This window comes from Jaculus jaculus, chromosome 14, assembly GCF_020740685.1.
Source record: "Jaculus jaculus isolate mJacJac1 chromosome 14, mJacJac1.mat.Y.cur, whole genome shotgun sequence".
Lineage (NCBI taxonomy): Eukaryota > Metazoa > Chordata > Mammalia > Rodentia > Dipodidae > Jaculus > Jaculus jaculus.
Genome location: NC_059115.1, coordinates 6,072,057 through 6,091,480, shown reverse-complemented (window position 1 = coordinate 6,091,480; position 19,424 = coordinate 6,072,057). Strand labels below are relative to the sequence as shown.

At 49.8% G+C, this 19,424-nt stretch overlaps 1 protein-coding gene across 1 annotated transcript in view; it reads left to right on the top strand.

The window, feature by feature from the left end:
* The first annotated feature begins 5,139 nt into the window (after nucleotides 1-5,139).
* The window catches only part of LOC123454709 (centrosomal protein CCDC61-like), a 36,404-nt gene continuing 22,119 nt past the window's right edge, over nucleotides 5,140-19,424 (top strand). Inside the window, 4 exon segments of the mRNA XM_045133622.1 lie at nucleotides 5,140-5,197; nucleotides 6,535-6,866; nucleotides 16,078-16,235; nucleotides 18,647-18,811. Of these exon segments, the coding sequence (XP_044989557.1) occupies nucleotides 6,786-6,866; nucleotides 16,078-16,235; nucleotides 18,647-18,811 (404 nt within the window). The 5' untranslated portion in view covers nucleotides 5,140-5,197; nucleotides 6,535-6,785.

The window sequence follows — 19,424 nt, the reverse complement described above, 5'->3', positions numbered from 1 at the left end:
GGCGTGAGCCTCATTAGTGCCTAGAGGGAGGGAGTGGGGAGCTGTGGGAGGATGGTCAGGGAAAGCAGGTGGGTGGTGAGTAGGGGATGACCAGTGTTCCTAGCAGGGGCGCGCTCAGTTTCATCTGTAAAATGGGGAGGAGATGGTTTTATTACCACTAGGCGGAGCTGTTGAGTAGGTAAGTGTGCTTGTCCTTGTCCCAAGCAAAGAATTTGAGGGACATGATGGGCCTGGACATGCTGAGGAGTGTTGGGGCACTTTGGGGTGTCCTATACTTGATCGTAGCCAGAGGCCGAGAAGCCTGGTGGGCTGTCTTAAAGTGCTTCTGTTTCTGTGTATTCCAGGGGACTATGAACTATGGCATGTACTGGGAGAGTGCAGGCGGAGGGAGGTGCAAGCTCATATTCACCCAGGGGTGGGGAGGCCAGCTCAGTGAGGCTGCAGCCCCGGCTGCGGGTGTCGCTGTGTGGGGTGGAGGCTTATTGTGCTGGGCTAGGCCACGGCTAGCTGGCGAAGTGATACGTGGGTGCTGCCTGCCAAGCGTGGGTGGGCAAACAAACCTCGGTGGGGTGGGTGTGGGTGGGCGGTCTGCCCACGAGGCTGATGAGAGATGGTGGTGTGCATGAATCAGGGGGAAGTCGGTGTGTAGATTTCTTTCTGCTGAGGGGTGTGAAATCGGGGAGCTCAGTTTGGGAGGAGGAGCCAGGGGTAGTGACATAATTCCAGAAAGGCAAGGGGATCCTTAGTGGAAGATGTCAGGGGGAGAGCTAGATTCTGAGTGCGAAGGGAGCCTTGATATCTTGAAGCCGGACACTGGGTCACAGTGGGTCACTGGGATGCCCCCACTCCGGCTGGGCTGGGGTGATGACGTCACGGGCTGGTGGGGGCGGGGCCTCGACCCCTCTCCCTCCCCTTCCTCAGGGGCACTGTGTGGAAGAGGACCAGGAGGGGCTTGGCTTGGCAATGGAATTGGTGACAGGAGGGGCCGCGGGTCCCAGGATAGACACACAGCATGCAGGTAGAGGAACGGGGCGGGGTCGGGGGATGCAGAGCCCAGGGTTCCCCAGAAATGGGCGTGGTGATGTTTTGTGAGGCTCTCCTTGGGAAGGAGGGGTTTACATACAATTTGGGCCGTTCCAGGTGAAATGTGCTGTAGATGGAATGCTGGCTGAAGGAGGATGTATGTCTGTTAGACCCTCGAAGAAATACGTGGGCAGAGTAAAGGGGCGTGATAGAGTTCAGGCAGGAAACGTGGGGAGCCCTAGGAGAGCATGGGGGCTGGCGTAGGGAGAAGCAGTGGGTGGCCCCCCATTACTCAGTGGAGAGTAGGATGGAGGCAGGAGACTGTGGGGAGATGGTGCTGGCTTCTGGGGAACACAGCACTAGGGGCAGGGACGTGGAGGGGGTCCTGAGAGGGAGGGGGGAGGTACCCCAAAGGAGAGGGAGCTGGAGTGCTGTGGCCGTGTGGGGCGTGTGGTGGCAGCCGGGTCAGGGAGGGACTGCAGTGTGCGTTGGTTGTGTGGGAAGTTGGGGCGCAGGAGCGTGCTGTCCAGCTGATGCGTGGGCCCGCGTGGCGGGTGCAGTGAGGAGTGCTGGGAAGCGCGGCAGGGCCCGTGGCGGGAGAGAGCGGCTCTGCTGCGGGGAGCCCGGAGGTGGGGGCAGAGGGAGGCGGGCTCCTGTCCTGGGTCCTAGGACCCCTTCTCCAGCCCTAGTCACCCCCAGTGCCTTGGTAACGGGGACGGCGCGGCTTCTGATTGGTGCTTGGAGAGTGAGGGTAGGTCTGTGGGCAGGGCCCAGAACCCCCAGCGGGGCGGGGCGGGCACTGCCAGGCTCTGCACTTGGTGCCAATGAAGGAAGCTTAGGTTCTGAGCTCTCAGAAAGTGAAAGCACAACTGTTAGGGTACCCCAGATTTAGTAAAGCCCTCCAAAATGCACCAGACACCCCTCTCCCGGATAAGAGGTCGGTTCTAAGGCTGCAGAGTGAGTCTAAGGTCAGTCTGGGTTAGAATGAGAACCTACCTTGAAAAAACAAAACAAAAATATGAAAAAAGGGAGCCGAGCATGGAGGCACACGCCTTTAATCCTAGCACTTGGGTGGTAGAGGTAGGAGGATCACCATGAGTTCGAGACCACCCTAAGACTACAGATTGAATTTCAGGTCAGTGTGAGCTAGAGTGAGACCCTAGTTTGAAAAGCCATAAAAAAGGGGGGAGAGGGGCTGGAGAGGTGGCTTAGTGATTAAGGTGCTTGCCTGGGAAACCTAAGAACCGAGGTTCAATTCCCCAGTACCTAGGAAGCTAGATACACGTGGTGGCACATGTGTCTGGAGTTTGTTTGCAGTGGCTGGAGACCCTGGTGTGCTCACTCTCTCTTTCAAATAAATAAAGAAAAATTAAAAATAATGAAAAAAAACAACAAAACCTGTACTACTGAGGCAAACCCCTAGCCCTTTCGGTTGGATTTTAGGCAAGTGAACCACACCCCCAGCCTCTCACTGGTGGATTCTAGACAAGTATTCTATTGCTGAGCCACTCCCCAGCCCCTCACTCATGGATTCTAGGTGTATAGTCTATTGCTGAGCTACATCCCAGCCCGTTTTTTTAAAAAAAATTATTTATTAGAAAAAGATAGAGAAAGAGGCAGATAAAGAATGGGCACACCAGGGCCTCCAGTCACTGCAAATGAATTCCAGACACATCACCTTGTGCATCTGGCTTATGTGGGACCTGGGGAATTGAAACTGGGTCATTAGGCTTTGCAGGCAAGAGCCTTAACCCCTAAGCCATCTCTCCAGCCTTTTTTTCTAATATTTCATTTTTTGGTTTCTCGAGGTAAGGTCTCACTCTAGCCCAGGCTGACCTGGGAATTCACTATGGAGTCTCAGGGTGGCCTTGAACTCACGGCGATCCTCCTACCTCTGCCTCCTGAGTGCTGGGATTAAAGGCGTGCGCCACCACGCCCGGCTTCCAGCCTCACTTTTTTTTTTTTAAATCCAAACATATATTTATTTATTTGCTAGCAGAGAGATAGAGACGGAGAGGAACTATAGAGGCTCCAGGACCCTTGTCACTATGGAGAACTCCAGACATATGCATCGCGTCATTGTGTGCATCTGGCTTTATGTGGGTCCTGGGGAATTAAACTGGGCCAGCAGGCTTTGTAAGCAAGGGCCTTTAACTAGTGAGCCATATCCCCAGTCCCTATAATAACTTTAAATTCACACCAAAACCCACACTATAATCACATTGTGTACATGTATCAAATTATCAAGCAAATATGTGTAATTGTTACATGCCAATAACAAAAAAGTACCTAATATAAATTAAATTGAAATGGAAAGCACATTTATAGGCCATTAGTGAAAGCCTCACTGTAATAGAAACTCCACTGGGCGGAGTCTTATTGAGCGTTAAATATGCAAAGCACTTTGTACACACTCTTACAAGGGAGTGACTCTTGGCTCCACTTTTAAAATAAAGACATAGAGACACTGAGTGCTTAAGAAGTAACATATGGGGCTGGAGAGATGGCTTAGCGGTTAAGCACTTGCCTATGAAGCCTAAGGACCCGGGTTCCAGGCTCGGTTCCCCAGGTCCCACGTTAGCCAGATGCACAAGGGGGCGCACGCATCTGGAGTTCGTTTGCAGAGGCTGGAAGCCCTGGTGCACCCATTCTCTCTCTCTCCCTCTATCTGTCTTTCTCTCTGTGTCTGTCGCTTTCAAATAAATAAATAAATAATTTAAAAAGATTAATTAAAAAAGTAACATGTAGGCTGGAGAGATGGCTTAGCTGTTAAGGCACTTCTTGCCTGCCAAGCCAAAGGACGCAGGTTCAATTCCCCAAGTCCCACATAAAGCCAAATGCACAAGGTCAGTCTCACTTTTAAAAGTATGTTTTATCTACCTGAGAGAGAGAGAGAGTATGGGCGCACCAGGGCCTCCAGCCACTGCAAATAAACTCCAGGTGCATGCGCCCCCTTGTGCATCTGGCTTATGTGGGTCCTGAAGAGTCGAACCTGGATCCTTCCAAGGCAAGAGGATTTCTGCAAGTTTGAGGACAGCCTGGGGTTCATAATCAGACCCTGTCTGAGGGTTGGCTTACTGGTTAAGGTGCTTGCTTGAAAAGCCTGAGAGCCCAGGTTCAATTCCTCAGTACTGAAATAAGCCAGATGCACAACGTAGCACATGCATCTGGAGTTTGACTGCAGTGGCTGGAGGCCCTGGTGCGCCCATTCTCTCTCTCAAATAAATAAATAAATATTAAAAAAAACAACCACAAACTCTGTCTCAGGCAGGCGTGGTGGCGCACACCTTTAATCCCAACACTCAGGAGGCAGAAGTAGGAGGATCACTGTGAGTTCAAGGCCACCCTGAGACTACACAGTGAATTCCAGGTCAGCCTGGGCCAGAGAGTGAGACTCTACCTGGAAAAAAACAAAACAAAACAAAAAGCCATATCTCACACAAAACCAAACTCATCTGTCTGTTTTGTCCCTTTCTTTAGGGTCCCTGGCCATGGACCAGCCCACTGGCCTGCAGGTGGACTATGTCTTCCGGGGTGTGGAGCACGTGGTGCGGGTGGTGGTTTCCGGGCAGACCCTGGAGTTGGAAGTGGAGGACCGGATGACAGCCGACCAGTGGCGGGGTGAATTCGATGCCAGTGGTGAGTGTTCCTACTGGAGTGGGCTCACCTGTCCTCCCTGGGTTCAGCTTCCCCCAGTGTGGTGGTTTGATTCAGGTGTCCCCCATAAACTTAGGTGTTCTGAATGCTAGCTCCCCAGCTGATGGAGATTTGGGAGTTAATGCCTCCTGGAGGGAGTGTATTGTTGGGGGCGGGCTTAAGGGCTTTATAGCCAGTTTCCCCATGCCAGTGTTTGGCACACCCTCCTGTTGCTGTGGTCCATCTTATGTTGGCCAGGGGGTGATGTCCACCCTCTGCTCATGCCATCGTTTTTCCCTGCCATCGTGGAGCTTCCCCTCAAGCCTGTAAGCCAAAATAAATCTCTTTTTTCCCAGAAGCTGCTCTTGGTTGGGTGATTTCTACCAGCAATGCGAACCGGACTGCAACAGTAAAGTGGTACCGAGGAGTGGGATTGCTGCTAGACACCTGACTATGTGGCTTCAGCCTTTTGTAGCTGATTTTCAAGAGGAAAGTGGAAGGAGTTGAAACCTTGGCCTAAGAGATGCCTTGCAGTGCTGTAAGTACAGCTTAATGGACTATTCTGGTCTGAGCTCTAAGACCTGAATGCAGTAAGAACTATGGACTGTGAGGTTTGGCTTATGAGGGTGAGAAAGAGCTGTGCCTGGACTGGGCTAGCAGTTTGTGTGAGAAGCTTGCTCTTGTGCCCATGTTCTGAGAAGTTGTGCAGGGTTGCTTTGCGTAGAAATGGACTGGTGTGTGCAGAGGGATATGGCACAGAAAGGAAAATCTTTGGGTGAACTGCTGCCCGTTTAGCTGCAACTGAGAGATTACAACCTTTGAGACTGGGCTAGCTGACCTGCGCTAGGGCAACAAGAATGTCAACTCTTTTGAAGGGGTCTGAGTGCTCAAGGAGTGTCCTGTTCTTCAAAGTCTGCTTTAATCCCCCCTGGATTAACAAATTGGCACCCTACCTGGTATTGTGGAGTATAAGAAATGCTGGAAAGAGGGTCATTGAGTTTGCAACACGGTCTTGTGTTTTGGAAATGGCCATGGGCAGTGTGAAGCAGGTTTGCTGGTTGCCTGCATAGAGACCCCATGGGACCATGAAGGTGAACCGTGGCTTGCAGTAGAGACCCAGTGGAGATGCCGGGACCATGAGATGGCTGCCGAGGAGCTGCCGGCCCCGATGAAGTTTCCCAGGACTGTGAGTAGCCTAGCTGGAGGGGCGGAATTGGAATGCCAGAGACTTGTTGCTTGTTAGAATTATCAGACTTGAAGATTTGTCACTGGTTTGAGTTGCTGGACTTGAAGTTACAGAGTTTGATGTTTGTCCTGGTTGTTTTAAATCTTGTATTGGTTGAATGTTTCTTTGCTATGCCCAATGCCATCTTTTGCAGTGTGAATATTTATTCTGTGCCATTATGGGTTTTTTGAGGTTATATTTTGGTATTATGGCTCAGTTAAAAGATCTTGAACTATGGGGATATATGAACATCATTGAGATTGTTTAAAAACTATGGGGACTTTTAAAGTCAGACTGAATGCATTGTATTTTACATCATGTATGGATATCAGTTTATGGGGGCCAGGGGCGGAATGTGGTGGTTTGATTCAGGTGTCCCCCATAAACTTAGGTGTTCTGAATGCTAGCTCCCCAGCTGATGGAGATTTGGGAATTAATGCCTCCTGGAGGGAGTGTATTGTTGGGGGCGGGCTTATGGGCTTTATAGCCAGTTTCCCCATGCCAGTGTTTGGCACACCCTCCTGTTGCTGTGGTCCATCTTATGTTGGCCAGGGGGTGATGTCCACCCTCTGCTCATGCCATTGTTTTTCCCTGCCATCGTGGAGCTTCCCCTCGAGCCTGTAAGCCAAAATAAATCTCTTTTTTCCCAGAAGCTGCTCTTGGTTGGGTGATTTCTACCAGCAATGCGAACTGGACTGCAACACCCAGCAACCAAGGCCAACCTTAATCATGGATCCCCTGCCTCTTCTGTCTGACCACAAGCTCTCCAGGGAGAAGGGGTGTGGGGCACCGCTGCTCATGCCAGAGGCACCGGGAGGAGGCACAACTGGAGAGCTTGAGTGCCTTGCTTTGGGGTTGACAAGTGGTCAGACCTCAGGAGGAGCTTTTCTGCCCACCAGTCATGGAAGACCTGACTCACAAGACGGGGAACTTCAAGCAGTTCAACATCTTCTGTAACATGTTGGAGTCAGCCCTCACCCAGGTAGGGCCCAGGCTGTAGGGTCGGGTGAGGTGTGGAAACCCCCTGATGGATGCAGGACCCCGGGCTTTCTCTTGCTTTTGTCTTTTCTTCCCTCCCCTCTCCCCCAGGTAGTGTGTCACTCTAGCCCAGGCTGACCTTGAGCTCGCAGGGAGCCTCCTGATGCTGGGATTAAAGGTGTGCGCCTCCATGTCCAGTTGGGCTTTCGTTCACTGACAGGACAGGGCTTCCTCGTTCTCCAGTGTCAGTGGAAAATTCAGATCACAGGGAAATGTAGAGAAGAAAGTAAAACTCCACTGTTCATGTTCTTGTTAAGATGTTGGTGAGAATTGCCAATTGATTCAGCGTTTTCCTCCCTCTGTCCCTCCTCTCTGTCTGCAGATCTATAATTACACATATAGTCGATATATTTTCCAAGGTGTTCTGCAATCTGCTTTTTAAAAATATTTATTTATTTGAGAGAAAGGGGGGAGAGAGAGAGAATAGGCATGCCAGGGTGTATAGCCAGTGCAAATGAACTCCAGATGCATGTGATACCTTGTGCTTATGTGGGTACTGGGGAATCGAACCTGGGGCTTCAGGCTTTGCAGGCAAGCACCTTAATTGCTAAGCCATGTCTCCAGCCCTTGCAATCTGCTTTTTTACAACTGAGAACTTTGGTTTTTTTTTGGTTTTTTTTTTATTTTTATTAACATTTTCCATGATTATAAAATATATCCCATGGTAATTCCCTCCCTCCCCACCCCCATACTTTCCCATTTGAAATTCCATTCTCCGTCATATTACCTCCCCATTACAATCATTGTAACTACATATATACAATATCAACCTATTAAGTATCCTCCTCCCTTCCTTTCTCTTCCCTTTATGTCTCCTTTTTAACTTACTGGCCTCTGCTAGCAAGTATTTTCCTTCTCACGCAGAAGCCTAATCATCTGTAGCTAGGATCCACATATGAGAGAGAACATGTGGCGTTTGGCTTTCTGGGCCTGGGTTACCTCACTTAGTATAATTCTTTCCAGGTCCATCCATTTTTCTGCAAATTTCATAACTTCATTTTTCTTTACCGCTGAGTAGAACTCCATTGTATAAAAATGTGCTACATCTTCATTATCCACTCAACAGTTGAGGGGCATCTAGGCTGGTTCCATTTCCCAGCTATTATAAATTGAGCATCAATAAACATGGTTGAGCATGTACTTCTAAGGAAATGAGATGAGTCCTTTGGATATATGCCTAGGAGTGCTATAGCTGGGACATATGGTAGATCAATCTCTAGCTGTTTTAGGAACCTCCACACTGTTTTCCACAATGGCTGGACCAGATTGCATTCCCACCAGCAGTGCAGAAGGGTTCCTCTTTTTCCACATCCCCGCCAACATTTATGATCATTTGTTTTCATGATGGTAGCCAATCTGACAGGAGTGAGATGGAATCTCAATGTAGTTTTAATTTGCATTTCCCTGATGACTAGTGACATAGAACATTTTTTTAGATGCTTATATGCCATTCGTATTTCTTCCTTTGAGAATGTTCTATTTAGCTCCATAGCCCATATTTTGATTGGCTTGTTTGATTCCTTATCACTTAACTTTTTGAGTTCTTTGTATATCCTAGATATTAATCCTCTGTTTTTTGTTTTTTCAAAGTAGGGTCTTGCTGTAGCGCAGGCTGACCTGCAATTCATTCTGTAGTCTCAGGGTGGCCTCGAACTCACGGCGATCCTCCTACCTCTGCCTCCCGAGTGCTGGGATTAAAGGCGTGTGCCACCACGCCCGGCAGGTTATATATACTGTTATTTTTCCTCTCCCCTGTTCCCATTCCCCTGAGGGTTCCTCAGTGGGGTTATGGATAATCTCTGGAGGGGGGAGCATGAATGTGCCACTTAGTCTCTGTGAGGGGGCAATGCCTCACAGTGCACCTTCCCACCCTACAGCTTTCACAGTCTGCCCACTCTTCTACCACGTTCCCTGAGCCTCAGAGGGCGTGTTAGAAGTCTCCCTCAATGTAAAAGAGGTAGCCATGTGCTGCAGTCAGGTTCTCATTGCTGGCAGAAATCACCCAAGAGCAGCTTTTGGGAAAAAAGGGTTTATTTTGGTTTACACATGATGGCAGGGGAAAACAGTGGCATCACCCCCTGACCAACATAAGGTGGACAATAACAACAGGAGAGTGCGCCAAACACTGGTGAAGGGAAACTCTTTATAACACCCATAAGCTTGCCCCCAATAATACACTGCCTCCAGGAGACTTTAATTTCCAACTGCCGTCAGCTGGGGAGACTGGCATTCAGAATACCTAGATTGAGCCAGGCGTGGTAGTGCATGCCTTTAATCCCAGCACTCTGAGTCAGAGGTAGGAGGATTGCATGAGTTCAAGGCCACCCTGACACTACACAGTGAATTCCAGGTCAGCCTGGCCTAGAGTGAGACCCTGCCTCGACGAACAACAACAAAAAGAATACCCAAGTCATGGGGGACACCAGAATGAAACTACCACATTCCGCCCCGGCCCCATGAACTGATATCCATCCACACATGTTATGAAATACACTGCATTCAGTACAACTTTGAGTCCCTATCGTTTTTAGTAATCCTAACAAAGTTCAAACATAGCCATAATCCAAAGTCTTAACTGAGCCATAATACCAAAAAACCTCCAAAACCCCATAATGGCACAGAAAAAACATTCACACTACAAAAGATGGCATTGGGCATAGAAAAGATGTATTCAACCAATACAAGATTTAAAATAACCAGGGTAAACACCAAACTCTGTAGCTTCAAGTCCAACAACTCTAGTCAGTGACAAATTTCCAAGTCTGGTAATTCTAACCAGCGACAAGTCTCTGGAGTTCCAATTCCGCTCCTCCAGCTAGGCTACTCACAGTCCTGGAAAACTTCATCCAAGGCCGGCAGCTTTCTTGGGCAGCCATCTCGTTTCCCCGCATCTCTCCTGCAAGCCACGGCTCACCCTCATGGCTCCATTGGGTCTCCATTCAGGCATCCAGCAAACCTTCTTCACACTGCCCATTGCCATTTCCAAAACACAAGTCTGTTGCAAATGCAATGACCCTCTCTTTCCTCTTTCCTGCATTTCTTATACTCCACAATACCAGGTAGGGTGCCAGTTTCTTAATCCATGGGGGAATAAAGCAGACTTTGAAGAACAGGACACTCCTTCAGCGTTCAGGCTCTTTCAAAAGACTGCATTTTTTTCTGTTGTCCCGATGCATGTCAGCTGGCCTAAGTCAATGGTTGTAACCTTTCATACAACTGAAGCTGAACAGGCAGAAAGTTTGGCCCAGAGATTTCATTTGTGCCATGTCTCTCTGCTCACATGAGTCCATTTCTGCACATCCGTGCACAAGTTCTCAGGACAGGGCCATAGCAGCAAGCTTGTCACACAAACTGCTTCTAGCCCAGTCCAAGCAAAGCTCTTTCTCACCCTCCTGAACCAAACCTCGTAGTTCATAGTTCTTTCTGCATTCAGGTCTTTCAACTCTGACCAGAATAGTCCATCAAGCTGTACTTACAGCACTGCAAGCGTCTCTTAGGCCAAGGTTTCTATTTCTTCCACATTCCTTTTGAAAATCAGCTGCAAAAGGCCAGAATCACACGATCAGGTGTCTAGCAGCAACCCCACTCCTCAGTACCACTTTACTGTTACAGTCAGATTCTCATTGCTGGCAGAAATCACCCGACCAAGAGCAGATTTGGGGAGAAAAGGGGGTTGGTTTGGCTTACAGACTTGAGGGGAAGCTCCATGAGCAGAAGGTGGACCTCACTCCCTGGCCAAGGTCAGGTGGACCATAGCAACAGGAGAGTGTGCCAAACACTGGCAAGGGGAAACTGGCTATAACACCCATAAGCCCACCCCCCACAATACACTGCTTCCAGGAGAGGTTTTTTTTTTTTTTTTTTTTTGGCTTTTTCAAGGTAGGTCTCACTCTACCTCAGGCTGACCTGGAATTCACTATGTAGTCTCAGGATGGCTTCAAACTCATGGCGATCCTCCTACTTCTGCCTCCCGAGTGCTGGGATTAAAGGTGGTATGTGCCATCACACCTGGCTCTGCTTCCAGGAGGCTTTAATTTCCAAATCTCCATCAGCTGGGGAGACTAGCATTCAGAACACGTAAGTTTATGGGGAAACCTGAGTCAACCCCCCCACCCGTGTGAGGGTAGCCATCCTTCCTTCCGTTTGCTGAGCATCTGCCTTATGCAGGCCCTGGCCCAGGCGCTCGAGGTACAGCAGTGACCAGAGGCCAGAGGCCCTGGGGCGCCTATCTCCCTTTTTCTCTCTAATAAGTAGATAAATAAAAATAAAGTATGGAAAATTAAAGAGGAGAAGCAGGTTAGCGCTTAGAGGGACAGAGCCCTGTGTGCAGAGTAGGCCGTATTCTGGCACCACACTGCATTGCGTCTCTGAAGGTCGATCTGACCTCATGTCTCTGACAGTGCCGGTGTGTGACTTGAAGCACCAGAGCACCTCGTGATCCCCCTTAGACTTGTTTGCTTATTTACCAGCAGAGGGACAGAGAGAACGGAGACAGAGAGAATGGCCATGCCAGGGCCTCTAGTCACGAAAAATGAACTCCAGACGCATGTGCCACTTTGTGCATCTGGCTTATGGGGGTACTGGAGAATAAATCCCAGGCCATTAGTCTTTGCAGGCAAATGCCTTAACTGTGGGTCATCTCTCCAGCCCTTTTAAAATAATTATTTATTTACTAAGACACAGAGAGAGAGAGACAGAGAGAGAGAGGGAGAGCAAGCACAGGTTCTCCAGCCACTGCCAACAAACTCCAGACGCATGCGCCCCCTTGTTCATCTGGCTTACGTGGGTCCTGGGGAATCAAACCTGGGTCCTTTGGCTTTGCAGAAAATGTTTTAACTGTTAAGCCATGTCTTCAGCCCTCATAATCCCCCTCTTAGTCTTTATCAAGGCTGTAACATTTTCATACTTGTAGGCATGGTAGCCAAGAACTCAAACTCCAAATTCGAACATATTCCTGCTACTTTTACTTATTTGTTTTTCCTTTTAAAAATATTACTTACTGGGGCTGGAGAGATGGCTTAGCGATTAAGGCACTTGCCTGCAGTGCCAAAGGACCCAGATTCTACTCCCCAGAACCCTCGTAAGCCAGATGCACAAGGGGTGCATGCATGTGGAGTTCGTTGGCAGTGGCTGGAGGCCCTGACATGCCCATTCTCTTACTCTCTCTCTATCTGCCTATTTCTGTATTTCTCTCTCTCTCTCTCTCCCAAATAAATAAATAAAAATAAAATATTTTAAAAATATTATTTATCTATTTGCAAGCAGTGTGTGTGTGAGAGAGAGAGAGAGAGAGAGAGAGAGAGAGAGAGAGAGAGAGAGAGAGAGAATGGGCATGCCAGGGCCACCGGTTCCTGCAAACAAACTCCAGATGCATGTGCCACTTTTGTGCATCTGGCCTTATGTGGGTACTGGGGAATTGAACCTGAGTCATTAGGCTTTATAGGCAAGTGCCTTAACCACTGGGCCATCTCTCTAGGCCTTCTTTTTTTGAGGTAGGGTCTCATTCTAGTCCAGGCTGACCTGGAACTCACTCTGAAGCCCCAGGCTGTCCTTGAACTGACAGTAATCCTCCTACCTCTGCCTCACAAGTGCTCGGATTAAAGGTGTGAGCTATCATGGCCAGCCTTCCCCCACCCTTTTTTGAGGTAGGTTTTTGCTCTAGCCTAGGCTGACCTGGAATTCACTGTGTAGTCAGGGTGACCTCGAACTCATAGCGACCCTCCTACCTCTGTCTCCTGAGAGCTGGGACTAAAGGTGTGCCCCACCACGCTTGGCTTCCTGCCACTTTTTCACGAGGACTCCTAAGCTAGTTTCTTACCCTCACTGCCTTAGTTTCTCTAGCTACATAGAGCCAGCAATAGTCGTTCCTCTGTCATTGTATTGTGGAGAGTAAATGTTGGTCTTCTGTAAAAGCTTGGCATCAGTGCTGGCTAACATAATTGCTGTGTAGATAACATGTTTTTTGTTTGTAGATGTTTTTATTGCCAGCTTTTGTATTAATGATTCTTTTCCTAAAATTCTTTTTGTTTTTGTTTTTGTTTTTCGAGGTAGGGTCTCACTTTAGCTCAGGCTGACCTGGAATTCTCTATGTAGTCTCAGGATGGCCTCGAACTCACGGCGATCCTCGTACCTCTGCCTCCCGAGTGCTGGGATTAAAGGCGTGCGCCACCATGCCCGGCTTTTTCTAAAATATTTTATTTGTTGTTTATTTGATTGAGAGAGGGTGAAAGAAGGAGAGAGAATGGGCGCGCCAGGGCCTCCAGCTGCTGCAAACCAGCCCATGTGTCACCTTGTGCATCTGGCTTATGTGGGTCATGGGGAATTGAACCTGGGTCCTTGGACTTTGCAGGCAAACACCTTAACTGCTAACCTGTCTCTCCAGCCCTATATTTATGATTAGTTTATTTATTTGCAAACAGAGGGAAACAGAGAGGAGAGAGAAAGAACAAGAAAGAAAGAGAGAGAAAGTGAATGGTCATATCAGGGCCTCTAGCCAGTGCAAGCAGACTCCAGATACATGGGCTACTTTTATCCAACTTTAGGTGGATCCTGGGAAATTGAATCCCGGTCATTAGGCTTTGCAGGCAAGCATCTCAACTGCTAAGCCATCTCTCCAGCCTGTATTTATGAATCTTGTTAGTTGTTCCTTAGTATTTCACTGTATTGGCACCTGACTAGTGGTTCCCAAGCTGTTCGGTCTCTTGACCCCTTTAGGCTCTAAAGTTTACTGAGGAAACTGAAGAGCTTTTGTTGATGCAGATTCTTTTTTTTTTTCTTCCTTCAACACTGGGATTGAACCCAGGACTTTGCATATGCTAGGTAAGTGCCCTATCATTAAACTATCAGACTTATTATTTTTAACTGGAGATGGAGTTCTGCTAAGTTTCCCAGGCTGGCCTTGAACTTTGCCATTCTCCTGCCTCGGCCTGCCAAGTAGTAACCCCAGAACTCTGGAGACAGGGACAGAAGAATCCCTGGGGATCACTGGGTTGACAGCCTGGCTTAATTGGTGAGCTCTAGTTCAGCCAGAGACCCTGTTTCAAAGAATAAGGCCGAGGGCTGGACAGATGGCGTAGTGGTTAAGGTGCTTGCCTGTGAAGCCTAACTGCCCATGCTCAACTCTCCAGATCCCATGTAAGCCAGATGCACAAGGTGACGCAAGCGCGCAAAGTTGCACATGCGCACAAGGTGGTGCAGGCGTCTAGAGTTCGAATACAGTGGCTGGAGGCCCTGGCACACCAGTTCTCCCTCAGTCTCTTGTTCTTGTTCTTTCTCATAAAAAGAAATACAAAGAACAGAATAAGGATGACCCTGATGTCAACCTCTGGTCTCCACATCCAGGTGCAGACTCACACACATGCATATGAATGTGCATACATGCATACACACACAAAAATAAAATGATGTAGCTGGGCATGGTGGTGCGCACCTTTAATCCCTACACTTGGGAGAGAGAGGTAGGAGGATCGCCGTGAGTTCAAGGCCATCCAGAGACTACAGAGTGAATTCCAGGCCAGCCTGAGCTAGAGAGAGACCCTATCTCATAAAGAAAAAAAAAAAAAAGGTGTAGAGAACCCCTGCCTCACACAGGTGAGCAGTGGGAAGAGGAGGGCCGTATACTGCTTTCGCATCACTGAGGCTCCTTTGCTAACACTGTCACGTGCTGGACAGCCCTGGAAGCTGGTTGTCACCTGGAATCTGCAGTGAACTCCTGTTGCTGCTGCATTAGAAGCCATTGAGGTAGCCAGCTGTGGTGGGGGCGGCAGGCCCATCAGAGGTTGACAGCCATCCTCAGCTGTGCAGGGAGTGCAGGGCCAGTCTGGGCCACATGAGACCTTGTCTCAAAAAAAGCCAAACCAAGGCTGGGCGTGGTGGTGCACACCTTTAATTCCAGCATTCAGGAGGCAGAGGTAGGAGTATTGCTGAGTTCAAGGCCACCCAGGACTACAGAGTGAATTCCAGGTCAGTCTGGGTTAGAGTGAGATCCTACCTCAGAAAACAAAACAACGTGCACACGTGTGCGCACACACACATACACACACCCCAACATCAACCACACAAACCAGAACAAACTCTGCATGGATCTGTTACTTTGCAATTTTAAAAAATATTTATTTATTTATTTATTTATTTATTTATTTATTTGACAGAAAGTGGCGGGGGGGGTGGGGAGAGAGACAGAGAGAGAATGGGTGCACCAGGGCCTCCAGCCGCTGCAAACAAACTCCAGATGCATGTGCCTCCTTGTGCATCTGGCTTATGTGGGTCCTGGAGACTTGAACCTGGGTCCCTTGTCTTTACAGGCAAATGCCTTAATGGCTAAGCCATCCCTCTAGCCCTACTTTTTGATTTTTGAGTATGTTTTGAAAAATACTGGCTTACTGAGTTTTTTAAAAAATTTTTTTGAGGTGAGGTCTTACTCTAGTCCACGCTAACCTATATAACCTATGTTATACATATGTATGTGTGTGTATATATATGTATGTATGTATGTATGTATGTATGACCTATGTAGCCTCAGGTTGGCCTCGAACTCACAGTGATCCTCCTACCTCTGCCTTCCCAGAGCTGGGATTAAACACCTGCACCACCATGCTGGCCTGGTAAATTCTTTAGTTGCTGCTGTTGGCTTGGTTTTGTCATCTTTTCTCTTTTTCTCTCTTTTTTTTGGGGGGGGGGCGGAGTCTCATGAAGCCCACAGGAGAATAACCTTGACCTCCCGCTCCTCCTGCCTCCACACTGCTGGGCGTGCTGGGGTGACTGTGTGCGCCACTGGCCAGATCCCTGCGGGGGCGGGGCGGTCGCTTCACCCACCAGTACTTGGGCCTCCCAGTGGGAAGGGCGCATGTGTTGTTAACGAAGGTCGTCTTGACTGCATGGCTGCTGCCTGACGCGCTCCTAGGCTTTTAGGGTTCTGTGGCCAGTACTAGGCGAGCTCTGGGGGTGTAAGGCATCTCCCATGGCGACCACTTAGCTTCTCTCCAGTGTATTCTTCGAATCTCACTGGGTCCTGTTCTGCGACAGGGTCTCTGTGACTGCAGCCTCCCGCGAGGGAAGCCCAGGGGTCCACTGACCCTGCAGAGTGGGGCCAGGAGGGGGGTACTGTGGGTGAGGCTGGCTGAGTCCTCCAGAGCGCCTGCCTTTCCCTCCAACAGAGCAGCGAGTCCGTCACCCTCGACCTGTTGACCTACACAGACCTGGAGTCCCTGCGGAGCCGCAAGTTGGGGGGCCGTCCGGGTGCCTTGGCCCCCAGGTCCGCCCAGCTCAACTCCAAGCGCTACCTGATCCTCATCTACTCGGTGGAGTTTGACAGGTGTGCTCCCGCCCAGGGGTGGGGGGAGGCGTGGTCTCCGGTGTGGGGGGTTGTGCTAACTGTGAAGTCCTTGGGGTCTATATCATTTCCTATCGTGATTGGCTGCAAAGAGCAGAGCAGCCGTGATCTGTACTAGTCTGTTTATATATTTATTTAATTTTGGGGTTTTTTGAGGTAGGGTCTCATTGTATCCCAGGCTGACCTGCAATTCACTGGGTAACATTCTCAGGCTGGTCTCAAACTCTGCCTCTCAAGTGCTGAGCTTAAAGGCATGTATCGCCATGCCCAGCTGGGTTTATTTATTTATTTATTAAATATTTTTATTTTATTTATCTTTTTATTTTTATTTTGCTTTTTGAGGTAGGGTCTCACTGAAGCTCAGGCTAACCTGGAATTCACTGTTTGGTCTCAGGGTGGCCTCGAACTCATGGCGATCCTCCTACCTCTGCCTCCCGAGTGCTGGCTCTTGAATGATCTCATTAGTTTTTAGTTGTTTTTTTTTTTTTTTTCAAGGTTGGGTCTCACTCTAGCTCAAGCTGATCTGGAATTCGCTATGTTGTCTCAGGCTGGCCTTGAACCCATGTTGATCTTCCTACATCTGCCTCCTGAGTGCTGGGATTAAAGGCGTAAGCCACCACACTCGGCCTATTTTTTAATTTAAATTTTTCTTTTATTTATTAGAGAGAGAAAGAAAGAGGGAAAGAAGCAGGTAGAAAATGGGTGGGCCAGGACTTCCAGGTGCTGCAAATGAACTCCCAATGCCTGTGCCACCGTGTGCATCTGGCTTATGTGGGTCTTGGGGAACCAAACTTGGGTCCTTTGGCTTCTCAGACAATTGCCCTAACCACTAACCCATCCCTCCAGCCGTAAATGTTTATATTAACTAATTAATTTATTCACAAGCAGGGGGGAGGGAGGGAAAATGGACACACCAGGGCCTCCAGCTGTTGCAAACAAACTCCAGATGCATGCACCACTGTGCATCTGGCTTGACGTGGGTCCTGGGAATCAAACCTGGGGCATTTGGTTTTGTAGGCATGTGCCTTAAGTGCTGACCCATCTCTCCAGCCCCTTATTTATTTATCTGTTTGCGGTAGTGAACATTGAACTCCGGGCCTCTTGCGTGCTAGACAAGTCCTCTGTCACTGAGCTCCATCCCACCCCAGGAGTGGCTCTTGGGTAGCTGGATGACAGTGTCTGCCCTGCCTCCTGGGTCCTGCAGTGGGAAGTTATCACACCTGGGGTGGGGTGGGGGACAGTTCACAAAGCTTCCCTCAGCCCAGGTGTCACTCAGGCCCAGCCAACCAGAATCAACTGGTGTGGAGTCAGGGTTCGCATGAGCAGCGTGTGACAAGACACTTAGCCGAGATTGCCCCAGGACAGTCGGTCCCTGTGACCTCATAATCCCAGAACCAGAGGCTCCTGGACCTGAATGACTGGCACAGCGGGCGTGTGGAGCTCGCGTGGCCTGCAGTCGCGGGTAGAATGTGAGCTTTGCGTGGAGTAGTGGCGCACGCCTGTAGTCCCAGCTCTCAGGAGGCCGAGGCAGGATGATGGGGAGCTCAGAGTCACCTGTGCTATGGAGTGAGTTGTTTGCTCAAAACACACTGGGGCTGGAGAGAGAGCTTGGTGGTTAAGGCACTTGCCTGCAGAGCCTAAGGATCCAGGTTCAATTCTCCAGAACCCACGTAAGCCAGATGTACATGGTGGCACATGCATGTAGAGTTGGTTTGCTGTGGCATGCCCATTCTCCCTCTCTCTCTCTTTCTAATATATAAATCAAGATAAAATATTAAGTCAGGTGTGGTGGTGCACCATTAACCCCAGCACTTGGGAGGTAGAGGTAGGAGGATCGTTGTGAGTTCAAGGCCAGCCTGAGACTACATAGTGAATTCCGGGTCTGCGTAGTGGTTAAGGCACTTGCCTAAAAAGCCAAATACCCAGGTTTGATTCCCCAGTACCCACATAAAGCCAGATGCACAAGGTGGAGCATGTGTCTGGAGTTCATTTGCAATGGATGGAGGCCCTCATGCACCCATTCTCTCTCTTCCTCTCTCTTTCTCCCTCTTTCTCTAATAAATTAAAAAAGAAAGAAAGCCATGCCTTTAGTTCCAGCATTTGGGAGGTGCAGGTAGGAGGATCGACATGAGTTCAGGGCCACCCTGGGACTGCATGCTGAATCCCAAGTCAGACTGGGCTACAGTGAAACCCTACCTCGAAAACCAAAACTAAAAAAGGAAGGAAGGAAGGAGGGAGGAGGGAGGGAGGGAGGGAGGGAGGAAGGAAGGAAGGAAGGAGGGAGGGAGGGAGGGAAGGAAGGAGAGACTTGTAAAACAAGAACATGGGCATTGGGGAATATGTTTTTTGGTTGTCTTTTGGCTCTGAGAGCCGGTTCTGCTCCCCCTCCTCAGGATTCACTACCCGCTGCCCCTCCCGTACCAGGGCAAACCAGACCCCGTGGTCCTGCAGGGCATCATCCGCACACTGAAGGAGGAGCTGGGCCGCCTGCGGGGGCTGGACCGTGGCCAGAACCCCCGAGACACGAGGGAGACAGAGATTTGGCACCTGCGGGAGCAGTGAGTCTGGGTGGGGAGGTGGGTGTGCTCCCACTACCCTGGGTCTGTGTCCTGGTCTTGGGGATGCCGCCCTCCCTCACTGGCCCTCTTCCTTCTGAGCCCCCCCCCCTTTTGTCAGCAGTGCTGGCCGCACCTGCTCTGGCATAGCAGTGAGTGACAGTCTGGCTGTGCCCTCTGGGACTCCCAGGCCAGCGCAGGCGACGGACTGCCTGCGTGCTTGCATGCTGGGACAGTGAGGGCCCAGAGTGGGTGGGGCTGGGGGTCCCAGCAGGGTTACCAGCTCAGCCTGGTAGGCAGGGATGCTGCCTCCAGAGATCACCGTGTTAGCCTGGAAAGACGGGCTGTACTGCTTTTTGCCAACACCGCTTTGCACTGACCCGTCCCCTGCCCCGTGTGTGCCCAGCCCAGCGTGGGTGGACGCTAGTCAGTAACCATGTGGGGGTATCAGCAGAAAGAGCTGGGGTGAGGGCGAGGCAGGAAGGAGAGCTGTAACCGGGACCTGATAGGTCTTGAGAGGTGGTCAGGTGAAGAACTTGGGGATCAGTGTTCTAGGCAGAGGGAACAGCATGTGGGAAGACCTGGAGAGAGTGTGTGGTCAGAACAAGGGGACTGG